Source organism: Oryzias latipes, chromosome 17, assembly GCF_053564925.1.
Source record: "Oryzias latipes strain Hd-rR chromosome 17, Olatipes_Hd-rR_3.1".
Taxonomy (NCBI): domain Eukaryota; kingdom Metazoa; phylum Chordata; class Actinopteri; order Beloniformes; family Adrianichthyidae; genus Oryzias; species Oryzias latipes.
The window spans coordinates 30,169,110-30,179,518 of record NC_136253.1 but is presented as its reverse complement, the minus strand read 5'-3'; the positions used below and the strand labels follow the sequence as shown (position 1 = coordinate 30,179,518).

The 10,409-nt window shown below is 40.9% G+C and overlaps 1 protein-coding gene across 2 annotated transcripts; it reads right to left on the bottom strand.

Moving 5' to 3' along the window:
- Nucleotides 1–382: 382 nt before the first annotated feature.
- On the bottom strand, nt 383–9,158 carry LOC101161089 (tetratricopeptide repeat protein 39C). 2 transcript variants are annotated; one of them, XM_004079265.5, is made up of 14 exons: nt 8,747–9,158; nt 7,886–7,934; nt 6,508–6,636; nt 6,316–6,430; nt 5,851–6,244; nt 5,022–5,190; nt 4,825–4,918; nt 4,645–4,752; nt 4,461–4,570; nt 3,629–3,752; nt 3,454–3,551; nt 3,174–3,278; nt 3,032–3,070; nt 383–1,141 (listed from the first exon to the last, which is right to left on the bottom strand). In XM_004079265.5, the coding sequence occupies exons 1-14, from the start codon at nt 8,893–8,895 to the stop codon at nt 1,052–1,054; spliced, it is 1,773 nt and encodes a 590-aa protein (XP_004079313.1). In that variant the 5' UTR covers nt 8,896–9,158; the 3' UTR covers nt 383–1,051. The 2 variants fall into 2 exon arrangements, with proteins under 2 accessions (XP_004079313.1, XP_078791370.1); XM_078935244.1 differs by lacking the exon at nt 7,886–7,934 and having other exon boundaries at nt 8,747–8,881.
- Between the last annotated feature and the right edge of the window lie 1,251 nt (nt 9,159–10,409).

Sequence of the window (10,409 nt, the reverse complement as noted above, 5' to 3'; positions counted from 1 at the left end):
TTAATGTTTGTTCAGTTCTGGCTGAATACTTATGTTAGGGAGGCGCCATAAGGACAGTAACCTGAGATTAGCACAACTGATGTCTTGGGAAAACAAAAACTCAATACTGGTGCCAAAAACCAGTTAGTCTAGAGACCAACACAGTGTTTAATACCCAACTATTGAGTCTCAGTCCAAGCTTCCCCAAAAACTCTTTTCATTTTTTGTTTCTCAGTGAAATTTGGTTGAAATGAATCCATTTTTATTTCTGGGTTCTTTTAGCAGCTTCATTTGCTCTATAGAAAGTGTCTTTCCCTCTTTATTTCAGGTATTTCAGGCTTATTTCAAAATGTTGTGAGGTTTACTTTTTTAAGATTTATTTCAATAAAAAATGACGACCACCTTCACTCGAATAGTTTATTCCATGATCCTGGATTCTTCCACTTTTGCAACATGAAATCGTAGCGTAAGACATCAGCAGTTTTCCTATCTAGTATCAAAATCAGACCCCTTTAGAAAAAAGAAATGAGTTAAAAAGAATTCATGTTTATTCTGCATATCCTAAAGTTTGACAAAAAACATTTCTAAAGTGTTTCATTTATCTTGTAACAAAAATCAAAGTGAACTCTGCTAATCAAGAACAGTGGGATATTCCAATCTGCACATTTAATTAAAGCTTACAGTATTTAAACAAACTAAACTTTCACTCTATTAGATCAGCAAAGAATTTACAAACTTCAATTAAACTGTTTGGCTTAAGACACTCAGGGTTTGAATTTCTGATGAGACGGGGATCCTCTGAAAGGAGGTCTGATGCCTTCAGAATTGTTTAATGCACACAAGCTCTATAAATGAAACTTCTACAGTAAAGACATTTTCTCTTGGGCTTTTCAGAGACAGTAAAAAAAAATCTTCTGACATAATTTTTATCTGTAACCTTTAAGTTCAACTTTGGCTCAAAAAATCTCTATACAAATATGAATAAAATAAAAATAAATACACAGTAACCCCCTTAGTGTAACCTGTTGTAATGTGGCCTTTAGAAACGCTTTCTCCTCTTCTGCTGTACGCTTCACGGCTGAGCTGCGGCTCTCATGGAGGCGAGAGCCGAGTGGATGCGGACGTGAAGTCTGTTCTCAAAGTCGTAGCCAGCGTAGTCCTCCTGCACGAGATGATGCAAAGGGAGGAAAAACGGAATCTTACTTTCCTCATCATTTTGTTCTGACAGTCTGCAGACCAGATCAAACAAATCAATGTTTCTGCTGTCCAATCAGGGATCAGCACAGCTATTAAAAATGCAGACGCTCCTGTCAGATGTCTGCGTAGTCGTGCACGGATTGCACGTAGCTTTCACTCTGCTCCAGCTTCCAAACCTGAGCAGAGTATCGCTGCAGAGAACTGAAACTCTGGTTTGGTCACAGTCATACCCAGCAGGCTCTGACATTCTGCACTGAAATGGGGAAACTAGAGTTTACGCAATCTATTCCTCCCATTTAAATAAAGTTTTAAAATTACAAAAGGCTGCAAGACCAAAGAGCTGTCCTCAGGCAGCTCTTTGGTCTTGGTGGAGAGGTTGAAGTCTGACTGTTTAAGGGTGTGGACAGGTGCCTTTTTTCCAGATAACCAGCTCAAACAGGTTCCATTAATACAGGTGATGAGTGGAAACTAGAAGAACTTCGTAACCCTTGTGCTATCCTAGGCACTTTAACGTTGGGAGTTGGGTCATCTGGACCCACTAGACAGTGCGCTGAATCTTTTTTTTTTTCTCAATGATTCTTGATCCTCACTGGTGTCCATGGATTACATGAAATCATCTTCACCTTTATCCTCCTTTGTCATGGTAGGAGGAACACGTCAATGTAAGGGTGGGGGTCATAGGATAGCACAAAGAAAAGGACAGAATTCCTGGATTCTTTTTTTTTATCATTCTGTCTCTCACAGTTGAAGTGTATTTATAATTAGCCTGACAGACCAAACTCACCTTTTAAAGTGAATCTGCGACTGATTTCCTTTTTCAATGCTTCGATTGCTGCCACAAAGCTAAACATGGGCATTAGTGCACAATGGATTTAAATAAAACCGTTTGTAGCTAAGGCAACTCAAATATATATTCTTTGCTTATAGCATGTTTAGTGTTATTTGGGCGGTAAATAGATTAATTCGTTAATAATTATTTGAAATAAACAAGTTAGATTTTAAAATAAATAAATAATAATACATTTCGGTATTAATCCGTTTGTGAAAAAACAGGGGAAATTTGTTCCACCTGGAATTCCATTCTTTGATTTGGGTGACGTCAGACCAGCGTCCTACACCTGCAAGAGCCTCACAAGACACCGACACAATGTCTGCATGTGTCACGCCTGGGAAATGTGCGCTGAAGATAAGCCGTATACGTTTTTCCTCTTGAGTTTGTGTGGCCAATGAGGCATGTTTTTTATTATTTCATCGTCGTGATGACTTAAAGTAAAGCTATGTGACAGATTAGTGTTTTTACGCTCAAATAGGTGTCTATTTTTGTATATCGTGCGCCTTATTATTTGTGTTTCCGTTTATTATTCTCTGTGAGAACACAGTGTAATGAGGGTCCGTTTAGGTCTTCTGGGTTTTATTTCATAGCTCTGTTGGGGCATGAAAAGAGACGAGTTGAAGAACGCAAAGCCAAAATAAATGTCTGTTAAATCCAAAAACTATTTGTTCCTTTCATCAAGATTGAGAGAAGTAACGCAGTTTTTCTTACACAATAGGTGTCTTATTGTCTAAATATCATTTTTCCAGAAGAGCCAACAAGATCATCAATACTTATTGAGTTCAACTGATCATGCAGAGAGCTCATCTATGTAAGCCGTGAGGACATCCATATTTATATTAGCAGACAGTACAACTATATTACTTTCTATTGAAATAGGGGGACCTTTTCCTCCCACATGTGTCCAGCTTCTGCAGACTACAGATTCTCACACTCACTCATGATCAGTGACTACAAACGAATAAAACGGGAACAAACAGTGGAATTCACTAAAGTAAGAATGCCAGAGAAGCTTTATTGTACCTTTGCCTGCAGCATTAGCATTTGCCCCTTCCCTGCAGTCTGGAAAAAAAAAAGGCAGATAAAATTTAATACTAGATCATGTGATTCCTCCACAAATTCATATGAGAGGCACACTCCATAAAATGCATAAAAATAAATGTACCTCTGGGGAGTTCAGCAGTACACAGGCCAGTTCATAGCAGGAGTATGGCTGCACGTAAGAATTACTGAGACCCCCCACCTCATCTGTGGCAGCCAAATGGAAATACTGGAAAACAAATATAGATTTTTAGCTGCAAAACACAAGATGATCTTCACTGTATTATAAGTGCAGGAGGCGAGTGCAACAGCTCTGTAACCGGAGCTTGTAAGTACAGATGAGCATGCTGCGCGTCAAGTTTCCAGTTGCTGAACACTACATTATTGATTAGACAGCAGTGTACCTGAATGGCTTCTTTGGTATTCTGGAGACATTTGCTTATGGCACCGAGAAGCAGGTTTTTCAGCCCCAAGCAGGAGACATCATCAATCATCTGCAAAACTAAAATAATGGATGGAGAAGTTCAGACCACAGACCTAAACGTGCCTCTGAAGGCAGGGAAAGTGTTCAGTGTTTACCGTCTGTCATCGCCTGCAGCTTGGCAGTGGAGCAGTTGGGAAGAGCTTTCCACAGGTACAGAATCTCAATGACAGCCAGGCTGCAGAGCTCTTTGGATAGACTGGAGCTCCTCAGCTTCTCCGACTGATGGAATATCAAAGGTTTTCCCAGGTCATAGATCAGCTGCAGGACTGGACCCCAACCTTTTTGGTCAAATTTATCTACATCTTCTGAGAAACACCTGCAGCTGGTTAAACCTTTAGTTGTACACTAGATTGTGTGTAGGAATTAGTACAATTTTATATAGATTTTCCCTTAACCCATAACTGTTTGGAAGCTAAAAAAAATATTAATCGCACGCCAACTTTAACCTCTTCCGACTAAGGTGCGGGGGATAAAAAAGATAAAAAGAAAACATAAACGTGAATCCACCGTTTGAGAAACTTTATTAGCAGCATCCTCGTAACATTTGACAGCCAGTCGCTGAATATTATGCATTATTATTTGTATGATGTGTGAAAAAAACTGTCCTAATAAATCCATATTTGGAGTAAAGACACCTGGTTTTTGTCTGTTAAATGCAGCTCTCTTTTATTTTGAAAGAGTCTTCCTGGCTCTTTACTGTAAATAGAAACTTTCCGATATGGTTATTTTTTTGTTAACTATGGTAACTTGGGGGTTTCAGAATCGGATTATAAATAAAACTAAAAAAAAATGTAGGTCATGTTGTTTAGTTTGTCTCTGTGGTTTGGTAGCAACTGTTCCACGGACCGGTATCAGTCCGCGGCCCAGGGGTTTGGGAACCACTGATGTACATCGTTAAACTAAATATCAGGCAGATCCAATACTCACCCTCTTTATAGAAAAAAGCTCAATCTGATTATTTTTGCGCTTAAAAAGTTTCTGCACATCTTTGAAAACAGCAACCGCTCCCTCCAGGTCGCCTGTGGCTCCTTGGCACACTGCAACACATGTATACCAGTCTGAGAAGTCGTCACACAACGCATGAAAGCTAACTTCACTGCAAGGCTGTTACCTCCTGTTAAATAGGCGTAGTAGCATTGGGACCAGCGCGATTCCGTCTTCAATCGCTCGAATGCTCGGTAAGCCTCTGTGTAGTTCAGCTCGATCATGCTGCACCAACCTAAAACATCCACCAATCAGAAATGGGGACAGAGGAAGCTGCAATAGACCAGAAAGTAGTGGCGAGACGTACCTATTTCATACAAACACACGTGCTGAATCTCCCGCTGATCAGAGGCCAGATCCAAGGCATTGCTGAAGGACGTCAAGGCACAGCTGATCTGGCACTGAGAAGAGGAACTGTGTGGTTATCCTTCGCACTTTACCGCATCAGGAAAACTGCCCACATTACATCACAGAGCACAAAAGCTTTTCTTCTCATCTCTTTACCTCGAGGCGCTGAACTCTGCCTTTAAAAAACATGAAGAGGGAAGAGTTGGGATACATAGGCTCCTTTTGTTTGAGAATGGATTTGGCTTCGGTTAGACCTGCTTGTATGTCGGTGCCATCCAGAGCAAAGAAGGGCTGCACGACGGTGTGGTACCACAGCAGGGCCAGACTGCAAGCACAGACGCTAATGAGAACCACATCAATGATGTCAAGCTCCCTCTCACCAATTTAAACTAAGAAAACTGACCGTGATAGAATGTCAGCCTTTGATTTAAAGAAACGCTCAGATAAAAATGGTGTTTTGAAAATGTTCTTGAGGCATTTTCTGATGATGGATGACATATAAAAAGAAAATGAAGCTCAGAATTGCTGTATATTTCTTTGTTCAAGTCGTCTTGAATCGGGAGCAGATGAACAAATGCCGTATGCCTGATGCCGCCACTTGCAGACGACTAGATCTTCCTCTTCCTCGTCCGAGCTGCCACCTGGCTTAAAACTCTACGGCTGGATAGCTCTGATATTCCTCGCCATTTTTGTAGCCGTGGTAATGTTGGGTTGGGAATGTGAGGGGCTGTAAGCTAGCAGGAGAGCACATGAACAGATGGATGATGGGAAGAGATTGGGCTTTATCCACTCTTACAATAGACCAAACAATGATCGGAATGGGTCTTTAAAAGACAGTAAGGAGGAGAAAAAATGTGACTGGGAAAATTCTGCCTGAGTCAGCACGCTTTCTGTTTTCCTTCTCTAAAAGTTACGCTTTCATTTCATGAAACTTGACGTTTGAGTTGCAGACAGAAAAAGGAAATTCCCAAACATACTCACTCACGTAGCTAAAGGGGCCTTCATGTCCTTGCTTTCACTGGCGAACGTGAGGGCTGCCAGACCTTGATGGCGATCTCCGGGGAAGCCCAGCAGGTTGACGATCTTCAGCAGGTGTGGGGGCACCATGGAGATGCAGAGGTGGAAGAGTCCGTACCCGAAGCTGACGGATCCCTTCAGTCTGTCCAGAGCCTCCATGGAGACGCCGTCGCGCTTTTGAGATGTACTTGGCCCAGGTAAGGAGGAGGGGCCGTGGTTGGACGCTTCTGAGGACGGCTTTGACCGTTCCTGCTGGTCCAACGCCCTCCTTCTGCTGCCTTCTTGTAGATGCGTGATGTCGTTGTAACATTTGTTGTACATCTTCCAGGCTTTACGCAGAATCCAGCCCCCTTTGATGTATCCTGTCAGAGTGACACGCAAGTGAAACGATGAGACGGAGACTCCGCTTCACGCCGACAGACGTTGATTTTACCTGACAGCTCTTGTTTGATGAAGGACAGAACTGCGAGGTAAACCTGGCAGTCTGCGATGATGACCTGCCTCTGGAGTCGATCGACTGCAGCCGTCCCCGACCTCTGAGCGTCCGTCTGCCAAGGAAAACACAGACGTGCAGGGAAAAAAAAACAGAAACTCCACAAAACATCAAATGAAGGAGGACACTCACGTTCCCCTTGATTTTGCTTTTGATGGTTTCAATGACGCCGATGTTCGCGCTCTCACACAGCTTTTCTGTAGCTTTGAGGCTTTGAAAGGCCATCTGCATTTTTTCCTCTTCAAACGTCATCATGGCGTTCTACAGACAGACAGACAGGTGAGCCAAGTTAAAAGGGAAGTGGTATGAAGGTGATGATGAATCTACATACCGGTACTTGAACAAACCATCAAGACCAAAAAGCTAAAAACAAAGAAATACTTACAAAACTTAAACAAAATCAAGAAATCCAGATTTATTTACAGCTGAAATGTAAAACCAAACTATCTTTCCGTTTGCTTAAAAAAAAAAAGGTGAGAGAACTTTGAGATGAATTTCAGATTTGTGTTTTTTTACTTTTACCTAATAAGTCTTTTTATGTCCTGCGGCAGTCCTGGACTGCAAGGACCACATTGTTTGGCAATTCTTCTTTGTCACTGCACGTTCATAGGTGTGAATATTTCGCCCCACCACATACTCAAACACCTGCTTTAATATGCACGCACCTAGTACCTGGTAATAATACATTTTGCATATAATCAGATGATATCACAGCGGGCGGAACCGTCAAAACAACAAATGAGGCCAAAATCTCTTATGCGGTTCAAAAAATGTTGTGTTGAAGTTGAAATTGAAAAAGCATTTGGAAGGATTTTATTTTTGAGTCATTTGATGCCGTTCCATGGTGAATATGAAATATGAGCATTTCTGTTCATCCCTTTTAATTGTCAAATTAGACATTTCAAATTGAATTTTGCTACACATTTACTGGAGAACTTTTTGAAAATGAAATGTCATTTTAAGTGACAGAATGAGCGCTGTTGAAGAAGAAAATGAAGAAGCAGTTTGGCAGATTGCTTTTTCATTTTCATTTTGAATCAACAAATGCAGCTTCATTTGGTAAATGAAAAAGCATTTCTGGGATCGACTTTTATTTTTAATTATGCTACAGAATCGCTTCCATAATAACAGGGTAGATAAGTGAATTTTGGTGTTTTAGAAAAGTAGCAGAACATATAGAAGAATTCACTTAGAGCTTCTTTATCAATATTACTGTCGATTTAAACGTCTAAAATAACACAAAAAAAGACAAATGAAAACTTTGGCATAAGTATCATTCCTTCATTCCTCTTCTAATCTGTTTTGCCCTTTTGGGGTCACATGGCTGCTGGAGCCTATCCTAGCCACTTTCAGGCGAAGGCAGGGGACACCCTAGAGAGGTCGCCAGTCTGTCGCAGGGTGGCGTGAGTATCATGTTATTTATAATTAAAAACCAACAAAACAGTTTATTTATTTTGCCTTTTTAAAAGAAGACCTGACTTGGGCAATAACGAATTTCGTCTCTACTCACCAAAAAACTTACAAAACTGGCCCCGAAACTCATCAGAGGACTGCGGTTCCTAAAGGGGGGGGGGGGGGGGGGGGGGGGGCAAAAAACTTGTGTCAGCAGCTTTTTTTTAAATATATAAATAGATGATGGTGAAAACCTAAATCATGTATCTCCAAAGTCTGGGGTCCTAAATTTGACCCGCGTTTAGACTTTTACCGGCCCACATGTCTGGTGTCATAACATCAATAAAACAAGGCGCGGTGTGTAGGATTTCTTGATTGTGATTGGCTGAATTCACCAGTCTTTATGTCAGAAATACACCGACATTTTGATAAAACTGTATATAATTTTTTGCAAATTTGTTGTTTTTTTAGTCTCCCCATTTCTGGCCCTCGTTGGAAAAAGTTTTGACCCCTCTGACCTAAAGAAATGTGGTTAAACCTCCTTTGTCACAGGATTGAGGAGATGAAGCTCCAGTCAAAGCAGAATGTGGGGGTAATTAATGGAAGGAGTGACATTTCCCTTTCACCGGGGGTCAGGAGACATGGGGGCTGCCCTTCACAGGCGTCAACACCTGATCTACCTTTACATAATAACACAGAAGGCAGAGTTTTTGCATGATGTAAAGCTGCTTTATAATAAGCCCACTGGTCATTTTTGATTCAACAAATAGGTGTTTGTTAGTGTCTTGTCAGAAGGAAAACATCATTATCTGGAAAGTTTGCAGTCTGGGTTGAATTTTTCCGGGTAAAAAAACTATTAAAAACAACAAACAGAAAGCAGCAGAGGGTTAAGAGTATTATGAGACAGTCAGTGTGCCCTCATTATTATTTACAAGTGTGGACAGGCCAGACTGAGGAAGCCCCGCACAGACAGACAGACCTGTGAGTCCTGAAGAGCTCGTCGCTCCGCCGGAATTCGTTGTTCAGCAGCATGTTGATGCCTGTCAGAGCCAGCTCGGCGTCGTTCAGGTCTTCCGGCTGCTCTTCCTGCACGCCCCCCGGAGCTGCTGGTTCCGTCGGGTCCGCCATTGATTGACGGAGATACCCGGGTAGAAAAGGAGGCCAACCGCGGGAAACTTTACCGGGGATGTTTCGTCAACGAGAACCTCGCGACATTTTTGTTCAGTTTTTGTGAGACTTCGCGGGTCCGTGGAGCTAACAAGTGGAAACAACCGCGAGCGCTTTCTCAGCCGGCGTCCAAGAAAGGAGTGCTGCTGTTCCGCGTTCTGTCTGACAGGCGGGTGTTGCGCTGCGAAAGCGAACCAACCGCCAGAGGAGTCCGGGCGCGGGGGCGCGCACTGCCGTTGAAAACCTTAACCCCTAATAACTCATGCGTTATTATTATAAAACATAAGCGGTCATAACAATATTAGCAGGTAACATATAAAATAAAATGTTATTTATTTATTTAATTTAATTTTTGCCTACGATGTTAAATAATGTATTTTGCGCGTTCCCGCTCTGAGGGCGACTTCTACGCGAGAACACATCTCGCGGCGCAGCACCGGCGGTTTGTGAGGTCCTGCAGCGCAGACAGGAAACGTGATGCCTTCAAGGCAAGTTCTCGCTTCTTCAGGAACTACGGAAATGATTTGACAGCAGTTAAGAAGGCAAACAATAATCCTGTCAACGCAACGCTTTACATAGGCTGCAGGGTGGAAAAAAATACATCAAACAAACAAACAAATGTTGCATTTTTGCACGATTTAAGAAATGGTAATACATACAAATGTGAAATATTTTTGTCAATATATTTTTCTTTTCTTGTTTTTCCAGTAGTATTCATCTTTTTTATTCTTATAGAGCAACATTAAATGCATATTCCTTTATTAATTTAATTTTTTTCAGCAAATGGTGAGATTTTTACATATTTTGTGACTGCTGGAAAAATGTAATTAAGATAACAGGCAACAACATATGACAAAAATAACATTATTAGGAATAACATAAATATAAATAAGAGACATCTTTTTAAACGTAGCATTTGCATATCTAATTTAATTACCTCATTTCATTGGCTTTTATGTATTTTATGGCTTTTATGGTTTATCGTTTGTACTTTTCTGAAAGTCTTGACCACAGCATTTTCTTCCACTTTATATTCATCTTTTGATTGTTGTTGCTTTTAATCTATTGTGTTTCATGACTTTTTATTCTATTTATCTATATTTATTTGTCTTTTTATGTAAAGCAACTTGTGTTCTGCATCATGTTGATGAAAGTTGCTCTACAAATAAAGCTATTATATTAGCAGATTGTCCTCATATGTCAAATAGTTTGTCGTGAAACATGCGTGATATCGATTATTAATAAGTTTCTTTTGCGTTTGTCATTCGTCAAAGTGCGCAGATGTCCGTCGAGGGTTTCAGCCGACTGCTCTTTAGGTGTATTTGGTATGGAGCTGCTTAAAATTTTTGTTCGGTTGACAAAGGCGCAGTTTGCGTTTATTTTACGTACTTTATATGCAAATATTACGTAAATCTTACGCAACTGTGCATTAATTGTGCTAGATTCATATGCAAATATGTGGCTTTCCATGACTG

Coding starts and splice junctions, on each gene's coding strand:
- LOC101161089 (XM_004079265.5), bottom strand. CDS start 8,895: ATGGCGGACCCGACGGAACCAGCAGCTCCGGGGGGCGTGCAGGAAGAG. Junction 4,753..4,824: donor CGTGTGTTTGTATGAAATAG/GTACGTCTCGCC, acceptor TGGATGTTTTAG/GTTGGTGCAGCATGATCGAG. Junction 3,071..3,173: donor TACTGCTGAACTCCCCAGAG/GTACATTTATTT, acceptor TTTTTTTTCCAG/ACTGCAGGGAAGGGGCAAAT.